This window comes from Archocentrus centrarchus, chromosome 8 (genome assembly GCF_007364275.1).
Source record: "Archocentrus centrarchus isolate MPI-CPG fArcCen1 chromosome 8, fArcCen1, whole genome shotgun sequence".
NCBI classification, from domain to species: Eukaryota; Metazoa; Chordata; class Actinopteri; order Cichliformes; family Cichlidae; genus Archocentrus; species Archocentrus centrarchus.
Genome location: NC_044353.1, coordinates 11428833 through 11448594, shown reverse-complemented (window position 1 = coordinate 11448594; position 19762 = coordinate 11428833). Strand labels below are relative to the sequence as shown.

At 42.8% G+C, this 19762-nt stretch overlaps 3 protein-coding genes across 3 annotated transcripts; 1 reads left to right on the top strand and 2 right to left on the bottom strand.

Annotated features, from left to right (window-relative positions):
• On the top strand, positions 1–6968 carry LOC115784933 (GTPase IMAP family member 8). Its single transcript, XM_030736338.1, has 6 exons — positions 1–993; positions 1935–2490; positions 3219–3316; positions 3560–3691; positions 3912–4502; positions 4627–6968. The coding sequence occupies exons 1-6, from the start codon at positions 963–965 to the stop codon at positions 4698–4700; spliced, it is 1482 nt and encodes a 493-aa protein (XP_030592198.1). The 5' UTR covers positions 1–962; the 3' UTR covers positions 4701–6968.
• A 1370-nt stretch (positions 6969–8338) lies between these two features.
• atf4b (activating transcription factor 4b) lies at positions 8339–11160 on the bottom strand. Its single transcript, XM_030735902.1, has 3 exons — positions 10996–11160; positions 9788–10252; positions 8339–9668 (listed from the first exon to the last, which is right to left on the bottom strand). Exons 2-3 carry the CDS (start codon positions 10146–10148, stop codon positions 8587–8589), a joined length of 1443 nt encoding a protein of 480 aa, XP_030591762.1. The 5' UTR covers positions 10149–10252; positions 10996–11160; the 3' UTR covers positions 8339–8586.
• A 1391-nt stretch (positions 11161–12551) lies between these two features.
• LOC115784451 (uncharacterized) lies at positions 12552–19751 on the bottom strand. Its single transcript, XM_030735667.1, has 9 exons — positions 19694–19751; positions 18620–18766; positions 18442–18528; positions 17854–17967; positions 16687–16809; positions 14362–14481; positions 13850–13889; positions 13584–13638; positions 12552–13467 (listed from the first exon to the last, which is right to left on the bottom strand). The coding sequence occupies exons 3-9, from the start codon at positions 18445–18447 to the stop codon at positions 12741–12743; spliced, it is 1185 nt and encodes a 394-aa protein (XP_030591527.1). The 5' UTR covers positions 18448–18528; positions 18620–18766; positions 19694–19751; the 3' UTR covers positions 12552–12740.
• Positions 19752–19762: the final 11 nt, after the last annotated feature.

The window sequence follows — 19762 nt, the reverse complement described above, 5'->3', positions numbered from 1 at the left end:
CATAATTCAACTGGTAAGGATCCAGGGATGAGCTCAGACGTTCAGAATGACTTTACTTCTGCTAAACGTGATGCATCCTTCAGACAATAGCCACACAAAGGCGGCAGGGATTTGATTTCAAAGCGACCAGACGGTATCTTACACTCATCTGCTATTTATAGAAGCTTTTATGTATTATGTAAGCCGTGTCTTCTTTCAATATTTAAATGCATTCATGCAGTATAAATCCCCTTCCTGCCTCCTAATACTCTTATGTCTGGAGGCGTCATATAAATAAATAGTTGTGTTTATGCATGATGCAGCATCTGGGGAACACATCCAGCTGTAAACGGAGAACAAGGTACTGCCCCTCTCTCGCTGTCTATCCATCTTTCTGTCTGTCCTCCTGACTGCAGTCTGCATACAGTGCCACACTGCTGCGGCTGCCGCTGCTGTCTGATACAAGCGAGTGGGAGGAACAGCTTCCTCTGTTTTCTCTCAAAAAATGACGAGACATCTTCGTGGAGCAGCTGCTGCAGGGGTGGATTTGGCTTCCTGTCTCCTGCATTGCACAATCTTTCCCCTCAGCTCGCACAGATAAAGAAGATAGAGGGAGCACTGGAAGACGAGGACAGGAGGGAAGAGAACATATAAAGGAAAGGACTGAAAAGAGCCATAGTTAGGTGAAGGGGGGGTGAAAGATAATAGATTACAAAAAAAGAGAGAGGGAGAGGTTGAAGTATGAGGAAAGAAAGGGAGGAAGGGGCAGGCAGAAGAAACTGAAGACAGAGTGAGTTACACTGCAGTAGAATGACGGTTGGAGTGAAAGCGAGAGCTAAGAAGCATTTGAGCAGCCAGCCTTTCACTCTCCGCTCCACATCTGTCGCTTTCTGAAGAGGCACAAAAAGGAAGGCACCGTGGAGGTGAGAAGGAGACGGAGGAGGGGGGCTGAGGAGGAGGAAGCCAGAGGTTCTACACACAAGATGGCTGCTGTGTCCTCTGCCTCTGACACTGGTAAGTTGCTTTTTAATCCTTTGCTGAACACCCCGCTGCAAGCTCCATATCATTGCCTATTGTTTCATGGCAACATCCTCCTGAAAAAACATCCGCTGCAGGAGGAAACTGTTGCTCATGTCAACTTCCTGTAGTTAGGAGCACACATGACGAGTCAGCGAGCATCACAGATAAATCAATAAACTTCTCTCTGCGTCTCATACTCTCCTCCTCCTCACGTAGCATGCATCGCTCCTCCCAGCATCTTCTGAATATTCAAATACTAATGTGGTGCCATTTTTTAAATTCAAAACATGTGCACTCCTCTTTTAGCTTTTACTCAGAGGGCATTGTGCTTTGTTCACATGACACAATGCCAGTGTTTTTTTTTTTGTTGTTGTTTTTTTTGAAAATCAAAGGACAGATGAAAAGATGAGGCATGCTGGGAAGATCTTTCAGAACAGGATAGAAAAAGGAGAGATGAGGTAGCAAGCTGCTCAGATACAAAGAGGCCACAGAGGAAACCTAAGGACCGAGGACAGGAAAGAAGGGAAAGAACTGCATTGGGGTGGGAAGATGCAGAAGTTCACTTATCTCCAGCGCACATTAGAAAGATAACACGTTGGAGAGTGTTTAAAACAGATAAAGGACCAAATTCTATTCAGATGGAATAACAGACTATTTAGAGTAGAGACAGAGCGGGTTGTCTGATAATTGGAAGGTCAGGGGATCAATCCCTGCCTCCTCCAGCCTGCATGTCAAAGTATCCTCAGGTAAGAGACTGAACCCTGAGTTGCCCCCGATGCACCCATCGGAGTGTGAGTGTGTGTGAATCTTAGGTAAAAGTGTTCAGGCATAGAAAAAAGCACTTGTGTGAATGTATGTGTGAATGAGGCTTGTAGTACCAGTCCAAATCTGTCACTGAAGAGAACCTTTAGTCTGACCTTACTGTGTTTAAACAGGAGACCCCAGGGGCCGCCACCCCCCTGAGCGCAGATTGCTGCTCCTAGGGGGTCCACAGTCTGGTAAGACCTCCACTGCCAACACCATCCTGGGGGATGAGGTCTTTGATGGTGGGACAGAGACTACTCACAGTAATGTGGGCCACACTGAGATCTACGGCCGCCGCGTCACTGTGGTCGACACCCCACCGTGGGCCATCCCCGCCGACCCGGATGACGATGCTGAAGCTCACGACAACGACAATGCTGGCGCCGAGTCGGACAGCCCACGCCGACCCCCGCCGAGCCTGGACAGCGAGGGGCCGTGCATGGGGGCCATTCTCTGCCCTCCTGGACCCCACGCTATCCTTCTGGTGGTGTCGGTCACCCAGCCCTTCACCGAGACTGAGCGGAGGGCCGCAGAGGAGCAGCTCGGGGCCCTGGGTGGAGGGACCTGGAGGTACTCCATGGTCCTCTTCACCGGGATAGACAAGCTGCCCAAGGGGGTCTTTATTGAGGAACACATAGCAAACACTGGAGAGGCTCTGCAGTGGTTGGTGGAGCGATGTGGAAGCAGGTACATGTCCATGTCTCCTCTGGCTCTGATTTCTCAAAAGCTGCTCTAATCAAAGGACATTTGTCTGTGTGAGGCGTTTTATTTGTTCTGTGTATGCAAAAAAAAAAAAAAAAAATCAGTAAGTACTCAGTCCTTAGGTTGTAGAGCAGCAGTTTAAAAGATAACTTAAAGGGCAACTGCAAACTTTATCCACAAAAGGTGATTTAAAGTGTGCACCCTGCCTATGAGTAAAGCTGTTGGGCGCTCCGGAAGGAGGTGTGCAAAATCTGATAACAAGCGATATCACTACCTACTGCTTCAGGGGGGATTTTTGACAAAGCAGGCAGGTTTTAAACAGGAAGAATGCATAAAATAAAAAGATAATTCAGTTATTTTGATAGCGCTTTTTTTTTTTCTCCAGATAGAAAGAAGAGTGCCATACTAAAACTCTTTCTACAGTTTGAGATAAACATCAAACTGGCAGCACCAGGGACCTGTACTTCCTGTTGTGGTTCAGGGTAAAATTTAAAATAAAAAAAAGGCCTGTTTTTCATCTCAGTTATGATAGCATTTGTTGAGCTCCAGCTTGAAATATCACAGGTGCCATCACTAACACGCCAATTATGACATTTTTGAAAATTTTGGAAACCTCCCTTTAGAGTAAAAGGAAACCACGTGCTGCAGTTTTCTTATCTTTATATGTAAGTTTAGTGGCATGCCCCTTTAAAAGATGTTTTTTCCCACTGCAGGTACCATGCCTTTGACAACACTCGAAAAGAAACAGAAGAAAACACACAAGTACCGGAACTGATGGAAAAAGTGGAGGAAATGATCACTGACAACCAAGGTTTGGCTGGATTTGTTAAAGTAAAGACATTCATGATTTGAGAAACATTATTCTTATGTTGTTTTTGCCCACATAGTCTGGTGAGAACCTATTATTACGTAATTACCTTCCATTACATCACAGCTTTCCTTTCAGTCTTGTTGCTCCATTCCCAGCTTTCTTAAAATGTGTTGCTACCATCAAATTGAAAACTGAACTGAGAGGAAACAGTTCAGTGAATAATTTATTGGCGCTGTCATGCAGGATGGTACTTCGAGGTGAATGAGCTGATTTTACTGGAAGAAGAACAGGCCCGGAGAGCTCTGGAGGAGGAGAGGATGAGGATGGAGGAGCATGCTCGACAGAGGGAGCAGATGATTGGAGGACCTCCCAGAGGTATGAGGGTGTGTGTGTGTGTGTGTGTGTGTGTGCGTGCGTGCGTGTTCTGCTCCTGGGAAAACAAACCCACTGGAATGGTGTTGTAGGAAATTGCTTACTCATCCCTGATGAGCTAGTTTTGCCTTTAATTCTAAGTATTTTTGTTCTCTCTGCTCTGTTTATCTGACCTTTTTTCTATTTTTTGTATTTCTAATTTCCTCCTTGCCATTCTGTTTAGAATTGCGGTTGCTGTTGCTGGGTTGGAAAGGAGTTGGAAAGAGCTCAGTGGGGAACTGCATCCTGGGCCGCCGCTACTTTGAATCGGGCCAGGAGACAGAGCTGTGTCTCAGGAGGCAGGCGCTTGTTTCCGGTCGTCGGGTCACTATTGTCGACACCCCAGGCTGGGACTGGTTCTCAGTGAGGCGAACCCCGAAGCGAATCCGCCAGGAGTCCCAGCGCGGGGCTGCCCTCCTACGACCTGGACCCCACACCCTGTTGCTGGTCCTACCAGTCGTCTCGTCCCTCACCGCCAGGAAGAGGCGAACGCTTGTGGCGCACATAGAGACTCTGTTTGGTGACAGCGCATGCCTCCACACCATGGTGCTGTTCAGCTGTGGTGACTGGCTGGGACGCACGCCCATTGAGGAGCACATCCTTAGAGGTGGGCGGGAGCTGCAAAGACTGCTGGAATACTGTGGGAACTATTACCATGTCCTGGACAGTAAGACGCCTGGCAAAGACAGGAGTGTGTCAGTCTTGCTGGATAAGATAGAGGAGATGATCAGGGAGAACGGTGACAAGGCCTTCCTCCCCATACAGACAGAGTGGTGTAAGTCCTTTTTTTGTATATATTTAGCAAAGATGGATAACGTATAGTGATTTTTCTCTTGTGTTGCAGTTGAAAAACACATTTGTACACAGCTGATCTAATATAGTGATGTTGCATTTGACAGTGAGCGAGGAGAGCTCTTACTCTTCGGACAACACAGAACCAGAGGACGACTGTCGGGGATGCCAGCTACAGTGACACGATCACATTAAAGGGAAAGGTCTTTTTCCTCAGTGTGAGCCTTTAACAGGCATAAGCATCACCTCATATAACTAAAACCTCATTGTGATATCCCTCTCTAACTCTGAAGAGTTTCAGGGACAACAAAAGGTTTGGAACAGGAGTCTTACAATGAGTAGGTCTTTGAATGAATCCGAGACTGAAATGTTTAAGACAGGCTCCTCAAACCGAGCAGGAGACGACATATTCTGCTTCGAGTGACCTGAGCTCAAACCTTCCTGAGCCCATGAGCATGTCCACAGAAATCAGCTGCTGCTAATCTTTGTAAATCTTAGTCCAGTCCACACTGATCAGCTTTATATGACGTGTTAAAAAGGGCAAAATCGAAACCAAAAAGCCAAAAAAGCTATACGTATCAGTTTATACTGATGTAATTTGAGAGTGGGATCACAACTGTCATTCGTGAGTATTGGAAGGCTAAGTATAATCTCTGCGTGTGTGTGTGTGCCCCCTCTGATGCCATTCAGTTTGAATCAGAAATGGTTGATATGCAAAAAAGTTCAGATGAAAGCAGGCTACTTGGTACCAAATCCAAACATGGCCGGTGCAGCAAGAGACAAGGTGTGCTGGAAATGCGTGCGCATAGCCTTGACTTGTTTGGGGACTCCAAAAGTCGACCTTCAGACATTAAAACAGGAGGCAACTCTCATCTCTCACATGAGTGAGATTCAAGTGATCCTCATTAAAATTTCATTAGTTTCTGCTCAGGGAGTCTGAGTTGAATTGATTCCTCCAGGGCAAAATCTGGCACAGCTACAGAGACACTGATAAATGCTGATTGCCTAAGTGCAGACGCGAGTCACGTGTTAATTCAAATTTGGGTCTTTGAGTATTTGTTTTAGTTTGCGGCAAGCTTAAAGGGAGTTAGTCTTTGTATTTTAGTTGCAACCACCCTTAAGAAAAAAACTTTGACACCACTGAAAGCAGTACCATAAGTACTTTTATCATACTTCTGCATTCATGCTCAAGAGGAGCTCTAAAAAGAGTTAGGGAAGGCTGGATCGAAAATTTGTGCAGCCTCAGATCCCCGTGGAGAAGCTCGGGCCGGCTCTGCATAGCTGTTTATGGTCATGCATCCAGCGCATATATCGACAAGGTAGATTCAGCTACGTGCCTCAGCATCAAAGCGTGACAGTGGGAGCGCAGCCCTGCAGCAGCAGGACAGCATCCTATAGGCTACATCGAGCTTTCGCATGCTACAGAAACAGCATAACCTCATGCACCACTCAAGCTCTCATAGGGCTCTTACTACCTTGTACCTTTTTCTACATCCTTGAGATATCAGTTCCTGACGTCGGTAGTTTAAAATACATCTATGTCTAAATATATATATATATATATACAGCCATCAGAGGCATGTTAAGACACAGCATGCAGAATAAAGAGTGCCTATAGCGCTGAAGGCAACCTCACTTCTTATTCCTCTAACTCTTGCTTGAGTAAGTGATTTATTTATTTATTTTGTATCACATCACATCCTTCTACCTTTACAACTGCAAAAAAAAAGAAGAAGAAGAAAGAATAGGGGAAAAAAAGAGAATTCACCCTCTGGAATAAAAGCATATACATGTGACCGATAGGACTGCCATGCTGTAAAATGTAATTTTCTACAAATGGTGTATCCTCTAAAAGGAACCGTGGCACTGCTCCCTCTGCGCTTTACCGACCTCTGTGCTTCATCTAGTGATGTAGGCCACCGCAGCACTTAAGTGTGACGAGCATGACTTTAAAATTTGATATGAGGATGTTTCAAGCATTCATTCGGAGTCCTGCGAGTCCCACTCCACCTCAGTATGTCATACGTGTAGTAAACAGTGTAAAATATGTAACAGTTTAGGCTTTTAGCAATACATTTTGCACTGTGTAAGTTCTACCACTTCACTGTAGCCAAAGTGACGTTACTTACCGTGTGGTCCCTCATGTGGTGATTGCAATATTAGTACTTTGTTCATCCTGAGACAACAATAATAATTAAAAAAAGTATGTATATACTGTTGTGTATTTTTGGCTTTCATCTCTTTAGTTAACTGCCATTTCAATTTGGCTGGAATTGGCATCCTAGAATGTAAAAAATGTTGTTTGACCCCACGGAGGATGTGGTAATGGGGTGGTATCATCACTAGGTGGCAGTGTAGTAAGCAGAATCATGTCTGTGTGGATAAAGATATTTCTGAAAAACACTTTGATGCAACTTGACTAATATTACAGGGAAAGGGGGAGGCATTCCAAAAATAATAAACTATAAGTTCAGATCTCTTTTGTGTTGCCAGACAAAAAGGAAGCTTAATCAATCTTGCTTTACCCTTGAAAAATGAGGGCATTTACATAAAGTTAGCAATGGTTTTTACCTGTAAGGAATACTTTGCCTATTAGCGCTGCACTGCTGTGACTGGCGCTTCTCCAGAGAGGTATGGTAAATAGTCCCTGAGCTATCTGGAAACAAGCCCAGGCCAATTACAGAGCGCACACTGAGGGCCTATTGTAGGATGAATGCACACATTTTTGTTGGGTAACATTATTCAAGTTGTGCCTAGGTCAGCACTCTCTTTACCTCCCTCTCTCCCATTCACTAGAACAAATGAAAATGTAAACTCATTTACATACACGCCAGAAACTTTATGAACCACCTTAATGAGCAGCACAGGGACTGCCTGCCTCAAGAAGAGCATCCTACATAAAAAAATCTGCCAAATCAAATATGTGGAGCTACTCACTTGGCCCCTTGTGAATAAGGGAGCAGTAAAAGTACATGGGTAAGCAGTCTCAAAGGTCTTTCTCACATACTTAAAATTAACTTAAATGACTGTCACTTGAATAATCGTGTTTCCACAGCACAGTCAGGTGGGCTCCATTATCTCCAACTCTGCTTTAAATAAACTCCTGAGATAATCACCAGCCTCTATGTTTGTGGTCAGATAATACATTACAGATGACTTACAGTATAGAGCACATTTATAGGATTAATCTACATTACTTTCATGCTTATGACTCAGTTTAAATCTGTGAAAGACCAGTGAAAGTTAATATTCTCAGCAGACTGGAACTTTGTATCTAGTTGGTAATCAAAGAAATATTAGCATCCGCTTCCCAATACCATCACACACAAAAAAACCCATCACAAATCATTTAAACACTTTATTGAGAGAATACACAGTCTGGTTATCATATAGTATACACACTTTAAAAATTCATTTCCCACTAACAGGTTACCATAGTCCAGATATATGGAAATACAAGATAAGATTATACTTTGAGGAAAATACTTATTTTCAACTACTTGCTTCTACTTGTACAAGAGTATTCTATATTTAAATACCAGTGCTGGATACATAAAAGGTGATATTCTGACAAACACCACTTTTATTGACTTGTGCATCCCAGACATGCAGTGTGGATACAAATACTCGGGGTGGCTGTAGCTCAGTAGGTAGAGCAGGTCACCTACTGATCGGAAGGTCAGTGGTTCAATTCCTGGCTACTGCAGGCTGCGTGCCAATGTATCCTTGGGCAAGATACTTAACCCCAAGTTGCTCTCCGACCGTTCCGTCGGAGTATGAATGTGAGTGAATGTTAGCCGATTAAAGCACTTAGCTTAATTAATTAATCATGGAAGTGCTTGTATGAATGCGTGTGCATGGGGTGAATGTGTTGTGTAAGCGCTTTGAGTGCTCATATCTGAGTAGAAAAGCGCTATATAAGAACTAGTCCATTTACCATTTACAACATATACTATACTGATACTCATTTTCATGAAAAAAAAAAACAAAGAAAAGCAAAAAACCCAGAGCCCATTTTCTAATCACTTCCTATTACATGTGATATCAGTCATTGCTAGGTCCCGCCACTAGGGGTCAGCACTGAGACCTTTCTTGAGCCTAGTCATTCGGACTTCCTCCATCAGTTCTTTGAGATACGCAATCTCTCTGGCCATAGATTCAGCCTTCTCAGTCAGTTCTAGGTTCTTCCTCTCCAACAGTACATGTTCTTCAACAAGGGCATCCTTCTCTGCTCTCTTCTTCTGCCTGTAGCGTGTAGCGGCCGTTTTATTCTGCTCCATCTTCTTCTGCTTCTTGTCCTTTGGAGGCTTCAAAGCTGAACGTTCAGCTCCACCTGCACCCCGGGTGGATTTGACTTTAACAATGGTGGTGGTACTGGGAGAGGGTGGACTAGCTTTGTAATTTGGTTCAGGGTATGGTCTGCTTCTGGAGGGAGTCTTTGGTGGGGAGCCTGGTGGGGAACAACGAATGACCTTTGGCGCGGTGGATGTGGCGATCCCAACTTCATTTTTTGGAGCAAGCACGAGAACGATGCGAGTCGGTGACAGGGAGAGTACAAGCTTTGGGACCTGAGGGACCACAGTGGCGACCACGGGCTTCACCTCGCTCTCTGAGACATCCACTTCACTGCCCAGGTCCAGGGTATATGCCGGGGAGGAGGGAGAATCTACCACTGGGGAAGCAGGGTCTGGGGAAGCAGGCTCCGATTTGATTTCCAACTCCTCTTGAGGCTCTGGGACACATGGTGGAGGGGAAGGAACATCCTGGCCATCTATGTAGGATTCAGGCTCATCCAAAATAATGACAGAAGGATCTGGACAGACAGCTGAAGGTGCAGGGGGAGGAATACTTGAAGGGGAGGCAGGTGGAGGAATACTTGAAGGGGAGGCAGGGGGAGGAATACTTGAAGGAGAGGCAGGGGGAGGAATACTTGAAGGAGAGGCAGGGGGAGGACTCAAGAGCACAGGAGTTGAGAGAGCTGGCAGTGGGAGGGAGTCAATATCCATGGGGCAATCAAAGGAGGCCAGGAGGTCTTCTGGAGAGCTGGGAGACTCTTCAGCAGGACTGCAGGAGCCAATCAGTGAGTCCAGGTCGAGGTCACTAAGATCCACCTTCTCAGCCATCCAGTCCAGGTCACTAAGCGCATCCTCTGTGGAGGCAGATAAGGCAAAAAAATGGGCTATCAGTTTATATTCAGTTACACTGACACCAGTTGTCTGTACTGTCTGTTAGATGCATTATTTGTGCTGAACAGGTTACAATCATTACCTCTGGTGTCACCTGAGAGCACCTGACTGCATCTCAGCTGACCAGGATGGCCCAACAAAGGGAAGGAGAGCAGATCAGACTCTATTCCGGTTTTGTCCCCATGGAGGAGGTGGGCCGGCGGAGAGGGAGGAGGAGAGTAGAAGGGTGGAGGAGAGGAGGAAGATGACAGCGATGAGGAGGTGAGGGGGGATGCAGGTTCAGTGTCCCCCTCCAGTGAGATTCCTCCTCCTTCCTGTGGTTCTTCTTTATCAGGGTGAAAAAACAGGGAGTCCATGGCGTCAGCCATGGGAGAGGAAGGCCCCCAGAGAAGGGCCTCCATGTCTTCCAGGCCAAACTGTGAGCTGCTCATCATCATGGTCATAGTGGCTGTTGTTGGTCACAACTGGGGAGCGCGACAATGCTAGGGTAGCTTCGAACTCTTTTATGCTGTCAAATGCAGCAGTGCTGAGGGTTTCCAAGTAGGACCTGAAGGCAGAAAGAACATATGTTTGTAGTGAAGGCCTCAACATTTTCTTTCTGATGTAATTGTTTTAAATATCACACTGATTTTTTTTTTTTTTTAAGTATAGTAAAGTATGAAAAAAGTGGTTCTCAGACAAAATCCTTTAACTTAACCAACACTGCCCCCAAGACTGCAATACATCATATCTACATCACGTGTTTCCGCCCAGCTACCAGCCTTGTGATTCTGACGTCAGTCTGCTTCCAAACGAGGTCACAGAGTGCGTCTCCCTCCCTCACCCAAAAAAAAAAACAAAAAAAAACCCGACAGCCACACTTTTGTTCTCAAGCCGCCATTTTGACACAAAGAGGAAACGAACCATTTTCTGAATGCCACGTTGGCACTCGAAGGTCGGCAGGAGAATAAAGTATTGATTAGTTACAATGTAGAGACGCCGGAGTGGTCAGCTATGACTGATACAGTGTTACGAGCTTATTTGAGCCAGCGCCGTCAAATGTAACAAATCATGTTAATAGCACGTGTTGCGTCATTTCAGTTTCTCGTCTTTCGGGTTAATATAGTTAAAAATATGTTAAGTATCATAAGATGACCAAATGTTCTATAGTCACACCTTCCATCTCTATATTATACTTAAAAAACACAATAACAACAATAGAAGTAAATGAACACTTATAAGGCCGGCGGCCACTCTTAGGCCAGACGGCTGTCTCCGGCAGATGGTATTTTAAAAAGTAAAGACACTTACGACATTTTTGCTGAATTAGAAGTGACTCAGTGCACTGGCTGGATGCACTGTTTTGTTGGCTGCTGCTGGGTCGCTGCACAATTTCACACTGCCATTTCGGCAAATAGCGCGGTGTCCAACAATATCTGCTCGTTCGCTGTTCTGAGATGGGGAAAATGGCGATCGTTGTAAAGAGGTCGGAATATACAGCTGAAGCAAGGAGTGGCAGTATCCATCCGCCGTGCCCACATTATCAGTCCGCCAGTGCTTGGATTCCACTTTCCACCCACAGTCTGCTGCCTTTCTGAAAAAGTAGTCACTGATGCCAAACTTTGCAAGGTGACGCTGTATTGTTTATTGATACAATGCAGTATATGATTATTTATCTGTGCACATCATGATTATAATTGTTAGTCGAACTTGAAGCACTCTTAGTTTTGTGGAATAAATCCTATTGACTACACTCTATTCACCAATATAAGCAAAGACATTACACATAAAAGCACATAGAAACATCAAAAATCACTTTCTGGCAGACGATCACTTTTTGGCACAACACTGGCCGATAGAAACAAAAAATCCTGTGAGTTTGTCCTCTCTTTGGTCCTCGCTCTTTGTGGTCAGTTTGTTTTGGGGTTTTTTTCTTCTTTTTTGGCTGTAAACATATTTGTCCCTCTGTTTTTTCCCCCACTTTATTCATTCCCTCCTGTCCATTCCGATAGTTTCAGCAGTCTCCCTCCAGGAATTTGCTGACATTTGTGAGTCCTTATATTGATGCTTTGATTATTATTCCTGATTGTTATTCTCTCACTGATAAATTCAAAAACTGCAGTGAAAAGTAGCTGGAAATGCAGGAGAGGACTCAACTGTGCTGAACAGGCGGATCACAATCGTTCCAGGCCACATGGACCCGACCTGCAGTTATATTTCTGGAGAGGCCACGTTAGGTTAGGTCGTAGGTTACTGTGTAGGTTCAGAGTGGTTTCATATCCACTCTGTGCACACTTCTCAGGTGGACTTTGAAGTTGGAGGTTTTTTCCCCTTCAGAAGTGTTCAACACATTTCGCTATCATCAAGACACCTGTTTCAATCTGTCTCACTATAGTTTGAAATTGTTATAGTTTGGAATAAAGAATTCTGAAATTATCAGCCTAATCAAGTGCAAACACAAATGTACAGTATCAGTTAGGCCTACACTGAGCATTTAAAAATATCTCACAGGAACAGTTTTAATAAGGTTCCTGCAGGAGCCCTTTAAGAATTAGTGGAGGTTCCTCCACTAACTTTGTTTTTCTTTTGCAGATTGAGCTGATAAAGGTTCCCCAAGAACACCCCAAGGTGAGCAAGTTCCTTGAGGTTATCCAAATTCTGAGAGGGTACTGAGTTTAGTGAATCAAACACAACAACAGAACAAGTGGTAGTATCCTTCTGCAGTACCCAGTTCATCACTCCTGCCATTGTGTGTATTCTGCACTCCAGCCACTGTCTGTTAGCATCCTAAAAAATGATACTTAACTTTACAAGTAACACAATATTCTTTATTGATATCACATCAAATATACAAGAGTAGTGGCCATTAATTTAACTGTGCATATCACAATTGTTATCAGAACTTCACTAGTGTCATTAGCTTTTTTAGCTATAAGTGTACAGGAATTACCTTCCAAATTAATCAGTTAAATATCAACACATCTCCATCACACACACACACACACACACACACACACACACACACACACACACACATACAGATAGTGTTCTTTGGTTTAGGACAGCTTTTCCCAGATTTCAGTCAGATGATAAAGTCCTTCCTTTAGACCATCAGCCAGCAGGGAAACTTTACCTGAAAAAATGCTCTTATTTGACTTCTTCAGCTTCTGACCATTCTTCTCTGTAAAAAAAAGATCCATTTCCTTGGTAAAAGCTTGAAGCAGTTTCACAGATGTCATCCCACCTGAGCGTGCATAAATGTCCATACCGCTTAATACATTGTGTAACTTGTATGCCATCCTCACTGCATCCGGATGAGCGCCTGCACTCTCTAACCTAGCAATGCCGTGCCTTTGCAGCTCCATCACCATGGAGAGGATAAAATCTAGACAGTGTTCCAGATCAGTAACACCTTCCTTGTAGTCGTTTACTAGTTTCTCAACTGCTGCCCTAGTCACTGTCTTCTTGCTGGCTATAGCAGCAAGAGCTCCAATACCGCCAGCAGATACAATCATGCCAGCACCAACAGCCGATACAACCAATGAGGCACCGAATGTCACAGGAGCGAGGGCGATCCCCACCACTATAGCCCCCCCTCCCACAGCACTTGTGGTGCCTCCAGCAATACCGATGGCTTTGTGTTTCTTCTTAGTCTTGTTCAGGTGCTCACAGATGGATCTGAAATCTGTGATGATTTTCTGCAGGTCTTCTTTGTGTTTCATCATGAGAAGGTTGTAGAGATGCCAAGCCTTTGTGGCATTCATAGCTTTCTGACTGATTGAGCTGCAAGGAACAGTGACAGACAAGTTAAAAAGATGTAGCTTATGAAATTAGCTATGAAACAGTTTCTCGTTGACTCCAATCATGACACTTTTCATGTTGTAATTTCTCTTTGTTACCGCATGTCCTCCTTGCCGGCACCATAGAGAGACAAAGGTATGGAACCAGAGTATGCTGAAATGATTGGACAGAAATGAATTAGGTAAACTGTGCATAACAATACAGTAATGCTCTGTGCTATTCAGGATCATATTTTGCAAATATTTTGCATGTTTTTAAAAATTAATTACTATATTACTACTTGGGGATAAAAAGATAAGAATAAAAGGAAAAAAATGACAAGTTAACAGTTTTTTTCAAGACATTTAAGACATTCTTTACTTACATAGCATTCTCTTAAACCAGTTCAACAGCCCACTGAGGTCCTGAGAAAAACAGATCATTTTTATGTGAAAATCACTCAGTGAAGACGGTTCGAGTCTCTGTGTTCTCTGAGTGTATTTACAGTTGATCTCAAACAGCAATTGTGAAATGAGAAAAAAATTCTGTTGTAAGAGTAAAGACCAGCTCAGATCACATTGTCCTAAATCACAGTTCAGTTGCAGGCTCAAGTAGACAAAACCTGTATCTGTGCATTTGTCCGCAGACACCAAATGGCCACTGTCAGGTGTAAAAACAACTTAAATCCGTGTCCTTTTGTTTAGCCTAACAGTAACCAAAAGACAACTCTGAATCCCATTATATATTTATGATATGTGTGTGTGTGTGTGTGTGTGTGTGTGTGTGTGTGTGTGTGTGTGTGTGTGTGTGTGTGTGTGTGTGTGTGTGTGTGTGTGTGTGTGTGTGTGTGTGTGTGTGTGAGAGAGAGAGAGTTGCAGAGCACACTGTCTCTCTCACCGTCTCGTCTTGATTATCTGGAAGGATTTCCAGGTATTGACTGTCTATCTCAGAGTACGTTGACCCTCTACGTGATGACTGCAATGGTGGTGGGTTCAGTGGAAGTGGTGGTGGACTGATCTGTAATAGACAAAGGAAACTGTTTTGGTTAACAGCTCAACTGAAAGTATAACAGCATTCAGGTAAATAAAATAAACCATTCTATAATTCCTAAGGATGATCTGTGCTTTTATAACCAACTTCAGGATCATTATTATCTTCTGATATTTATGTTTAACAGATAATCAAAAAGACAAATTTCCTTTGTGGCCTTTATCTGCAGGCACTTCTCCAAAGAGGGCAGTTGCCTTTTTAAGGCTTCAAAAATTCTTGTGGAGGCCTTGATAAAATCTGCATTTTAGTGCTTGACGCATAAAGTGAGTATTACGTGAAGTCTTAAATATCTGACTTTCCATCTCAGCATGATAAGCACATGCTTTTCTGCACCGTTCATAACTGTGCTGGCATATTATCCAAGTAGTAACTCTCATACCAAGACAGGAACCAGTTTGTAGCCTGAAAATCACAGACATACTTACTGTGAGGCTGTGGTTGTGTAATGCATCAAACACTGAATGTATTCCAACATTTCATAGAGGAAAGCTTGCAGAGAATTCATGATGTTTACCTCTGAGTTGGGCCAATATTACCACATATTACCATAACTCTTGTAAAATATTTTCTTGACTATAGCTGCAAACAGCAATGAATAACCAAGCAGTTTAGCAGGGCAAAGTTGACATGACAACTGTAACCAATAGTAAACATGTCAAGTTTTGTGTCAATAGATGTAAACAGTTGCTAAAATACACCATACTGTCAGAAGTATTCATTCACCCGTCCAAATCATTGAAATCAGGTTTTCCAATCACTTCCATGGCCACAGGTGTATAAACCAAGCACCTAAGCATGCAGACTGCTTCTACAAACATTTGTGAAAGAATGGGTCGCTCTCAGGAGCTCCGTGAAATCCAGTGTGGTACCGTGATAGGATGCCACCTGTGCAACAAGTCCAGTCATGAAATTTCCTCACTACTAAATATTCCACAGTCAGCTGTTAGTGGGATTATAAGAAAGTGGAAGTGATTGGGAACAACAGCAACTCAGCCATGAAGTGGTAGGCCACATAAAATGACAAAGCGGGGTTATCAGATGCTAAGGTGCACAGTGCACAGAGGTCACCAACTTTCTGCAGAGTCAGTCGCTACAGACCTCCAAACTTCATGTGGCCTTCAGATTAGTTCAAGAACAGTGTGCAGAAAGCTTCATGGAATCAGTTTCCATGGCCAAGCAGCTGCATCTAAGTCTTACAAGCACCTTGAGATGATGTTGTGATTTGATGTTATATAAATAAAACTGAATTGAATTACATCACTAAGTGCAATGCAAAGCATCGGATGCAGTGGTGTAAAGCACACCGCCACTGGATTCTAGAGCACTGGAGACATCTCTGCAGTGATGAATCATGTTTCTCCATCTGGTAATCTGATAAATGAATCTGAGTTTGGTGGTTGCCAGGGGAACGGTACTTGTCTGACTGCATTGTGCCAAGTGTAAAGTTTGGTGGAGGGGGGATTATGGGGTGGGGTTTTTCAGGAGTTGGGCTCGGCCCCTTGGTTCCCCTTGGTTTTTTTTTTTTTTTTTTTTTTTTTTTTAAGCAAATCTTAATGCTTCAGCGTACTTTGGTATCATGCTCCCAACTTTGTGGGAACAGTTTGGAGATGGCCCCTTCCTGTTCCAAGAAGAATGCTCAAAATTCCCATAAACACACTCCTAAACTTTGTGGAAAGCTTTCCTAGAAGGTTTGAAACTCTTATAGTTACAAAGGGTGGGCTGACATCATATTAAACCCTATGGATTACGAATGACTTAAGTTCATATGCATGTGAAGGCAGACGAGTGAATACTTTTGGTGACATAGCATATGATCTCATATCCTAACTGGGGTCACCGCCACCTAATTAAATTAGTTGCAGTGGACAAAAATAGAAAAATCCATATTAAAAATATGTGTGAAAAATAATTTGCAGCCTATGAAATGTATTTAAAAAGCTGTGACTTCATAGGGTGATTTAACTCATCTTCATCCAATAAATCCCTTGGCACCTAATTTTTCAAACTGAGACATATGCTTCATAGGTGATACAGTTTGAGCTTTGACCAGCTGGTAGCTCAACATGTGAGGGAGATAAAGATCATATAAAAACAGGTGAAAACACCATGTTTGCTTATGTAGCTATAGTGTGTGAAATCAACCCAGAGAAAAAGCTGTGTTTCATAATTTACCTGTGTGCCATAGTTGGTCCCAGTGACATTCGGTGATTCTTGAGAATGAGCTGGTGAGACAGGAGTTAGATATGTGGAGATGGCAGAGGAAGGGCTGGATGGTCCTGAACAAGCTGATGTGTTCTAGCAAAAAAAAAAAAAAAGGAAAAGAAAAAGAAAAAGAAAAGTAAATGTCCATCTTCTTCAGCTTATCCTTTTCAGGGTCGCAGGGTGGCTGGACCCTACCCCAGCTGCTACAGGCAGGGTACACCCTGGACAGGTCACCAGTCTAACACAGAGAGCCAGACAACCATTCACACTTATATTCACACCTATAACCAATTTGTCATGAAACAGCTGTGACAGGCAGGGAGAGGATCCAAATGCAGGACCTGAGAGACAAAAGCTTAACTTAAACGCAGTCGTAGCACAAAACTGGAAGTTCAACTAAAAACAGAACACAGGAGACAAGGGGCAAAGACACAGGGACAAAACAGACAGTGGAACACAGGGACGCAGGGATGACCAGAAGAATATGGAAACAGGAACACAAAACAAATAACTAAAACTAAGAAATTCAGAAACTGTAACAAACCAAGAATCTAAACTGTAAGCAAATTAGAACACATTAGAACTTCAAAAACCTCAAACCACAAGAACACTGGGCAAAAGGCCCAGGACTACGCCATAGTTTAGAATCACCAGTTAACCTAATCCCACTACCTGCATGTCTTTGGATTGTGGGAGGAATATCCACAGAATATAAATCTGTGGGAGTACCTGGAGAGAACCAACACAGACAGGGAAAACATGCAAACTCCACAGAGAAAGATCCTGGCCAGATGGTGGATTCAAACCCAGGACCTTCTTGCTGTGAGGCAACAGTGCTAATTATAACATCACCGTGCTGTCCATAAAAATATATAAACAAAAATTGGGAAGCATTTTCCCGGAATGAAAATTTGGCAAAAAGTAAATCTAAGGCAAATAATTTAAATGAATAACACTATTTTGATCAATAAAGATTCAGGTTCTCTGTATGTCCTCTTGTTCCAATATTGATCCAGCTGCAGCTCAGAAAATATTGCAGTTCACATTCAGACGTTTCAGGGAAGTCTGACTCGACTTTTATGACCTGAGGAAAACATCCAGACAAGAACTGAACCCTTACAAGAACTAAACCCTTACCTCGTATCTCTGACTTGCTGAACAAGGTAGTTTGTCACTGTGCTTGGGGGAACCTGGAAAACGAGCAGGCCAAGGAGGAGGAGGAGGAGGCTGTTTAATATGTATATCTGGAGGCTATGGCAAAGAAATAAAGTTGGCATTAAAGGCATTTAGCATCAAATTCAAACAAAAGTGTTCTGCATTATTTATTTCTGGGGCTATTGCTCACTTGTTTAGTGACCTCAGCAGAGTTTTAAGTTTTCAATACAGCATGGATTCTATTTTATACATTTTTGCCCCAGCTGGAGTAAAATAACACAGTTGTGCATGCTTTAAAACCAGGATGATGACAGCCAAACAGCAGGAAACAAGTCCACAAACTAGTGATGTCACAATGGCTAAACCTATCTTTAATATACATTTTGCAGTTTTAACACTGACCTATTGCATAATACACTGTTACGTCTCATGTCAATACAACTCTGACCAATTTACATTTGGTTTGTGTTCTGCATGTATCTACCACAGTGGTATTATTTTTTGTCACAAAATCCACAAGGAAGCATATTTCCCAAAGTATTCTTTCTAGAAGTTGAAAAAATTTTCTACCTTCATGGGCCGCTGAGCACTTGGTGGCGAGGGAGCTGGACGAACAGGCGCAGGCCTTTTATAGCCTGCAGGGTATCCACCGGAGGTCTGGTCACAAAAAGACAGGAAATAAATTAATACATACTTATTAGCATGTGGTATCATACAGTATATGAAGTGCCAAAATTGCTCAATTTACTGCTGCAGTGGTTATGCTTCCATTATCATACGAAGGCTCAGCGATGTTGCTGGTGCTGTTATGCTGCGTTTGTTGATATAATTTAAACCTGGGGGGAGGTACGGGCTTGGATTCAAATTCTGGATGGGCTTCATGTGTGTCATCAGGCTGTCAAAAATATGAGGCAATTAACATTTCAAATAATGCATAATGAGAGCAGCAACTATTATCTACAACTGCAATTCTCCCACAGGTTGGGACGCTGTGTAAAATGTAAATAAAACAGAATGCAAATCTCATCTAAACCCATATTTTATTCACAACTAAACATCCATCCACCCTCTTCTGGTTATCCTTTTCAGGGTCTCAAACTCTACACAGAAAGGTAGAGTTGAACCCAGGCCTTCTTGCTGTGAGGCAACAGTGCTAACCACCACACCACCGTGAAGACATATGAGATGTTTAAACAGAGAAAATGTATCATTTTAAGAAAAATATTATTTTGAAGTTGATGGCAGCAACTTTAAAAAATTTGGGACAGGGACACATTTCCTACTGTGTAGTCTCCCCCTCTTCTTTTAACAACAATCCCCAAAATCTGGGAACTGAGGAGAGCAGCTATATATATATATATATATATATATATATATATATATATATATATATATATATATATATATATATATATATATATATATATATATATATATATATATATATATATATATATATATATATATATATATATATATATCCAGGACAGGTTGAATGTTATAATTTTATATTGCATCATGAAATGTTTTCAGCAGGTGAAAGGTCTGGATATTAAACATTTGATATGTTTTCTATGTTCTGTTGGGAATAAAATGGGGCCATGAGATTTGCAAATCACTGCATCCCCCAATAATAGTGCATGGAAAGGAAAGCTGAAGTAGTAGTATTTCTGGTTAATTACACTTCTATAAAAGGCCCCAAATTCCTGTTTTTACACCACTATAAATGTATACCAACAGGCACACCAAAAAATCAATAAATAGAAGACTCAGCATTTCATGCACTCAGATGGTTTGCATAAACAGTTATTTAGTTTTTTACCAATAAAGCGTCCGGGTCTTCGTAGATCGACTCCTGGATTTCAGCTGAGCCGGTGTTGGTTGACTATGC